Source organism: Myotis davidii, unplaced genomic scaffold, assembly GCF_000327345.1.
Source record: "Myotis davidii unplaced genomic scaffold, ASM32734v1 scaffold609, whole genome shotgun sequence".
Lineage (NCBI taxonomy): Eukaryota > Metazoa > Chordata > Mammalia > Chiroptera > Vespertilionidae > Myotis > Myotis davidii.
In genome coordinates this window covers 340605-341170 of record NW_006300164.1, presented here as the reverse complement: position 1 = coordinate 341170, position 566 = coordinate 340605, and the positions used below count along the sequence as shown (strand labels likewise).

The 566-nt window shown below is 69.6% G+C and overlaps 1 protein-coding gene across 1 annotated transcript in view; it reads left to right on the top strand.

Annotated features, from left to right (window-relative positions):
• The window catches only part of KCNT1 (potassium sodium-activated channel subfamily T member 1), a 61207-nt gene that overhangs the window by 24230 nt on the left and 36411 nt on the right, over positions 1-566 (top strand). Inside the window, 1 exon segment of the mRNA XM_015572324.1 lies at positions 3-89. Within this exon segment, the coding sequence (XP_015427810.1) occupies positions 3-89 (87 nt within the window).

Below are 566 nucleotides of genomic sequence, written 5' to 3'. Positions count from 1 at the left end.
AGCTCCGCCCTGCTGCCCTGCGACCTGCTGAGCGACCAGTCGGAGGACGAGATGCTGCCCTCGGACGACGAGGGGCTGTCGGCGGTAGAGTGAGTGTCCCCGGGGGCGGTGGCTGTGAGGTCGGGTGCCCAGGAAGAGGCGGGCAGCAGAGGTGCATGGGCTCCCGTGTGTGGCAGTCCTGTGCCGCACCTGCCCTGTGTGCCGAGTCCTGGCTCCCAGGCAGCTTCGGGGGGGGCCTTGTTAGCAAATGGGGACCCACCACCCAGACACCACGCACGGCCCCCTCGGGGGGCTCCTCGGTGTGGCCTGCAGAGGCCACAGACGGGAACCCTGGGCCCTGGGTGAGGTGCCATCCAGGCCTGGCCGCTGGCCTAGCTGCAGCTGCTGTCCTGCCGTCCGTCTGTCCTCAGCTCGGCCACTAGCCTGGGTCCGGACAGACAGGTGGTGCCTGACAGCAGGGCCACGGCCACTGGCCTGAACGTCTCTTCCCCGAGCCGGGTCCTCGCCATGGCCACTTTGCGCTCCTGGCCTTCGCTGCCGGGGTGCAGTGTGTGAGGACAGACTGG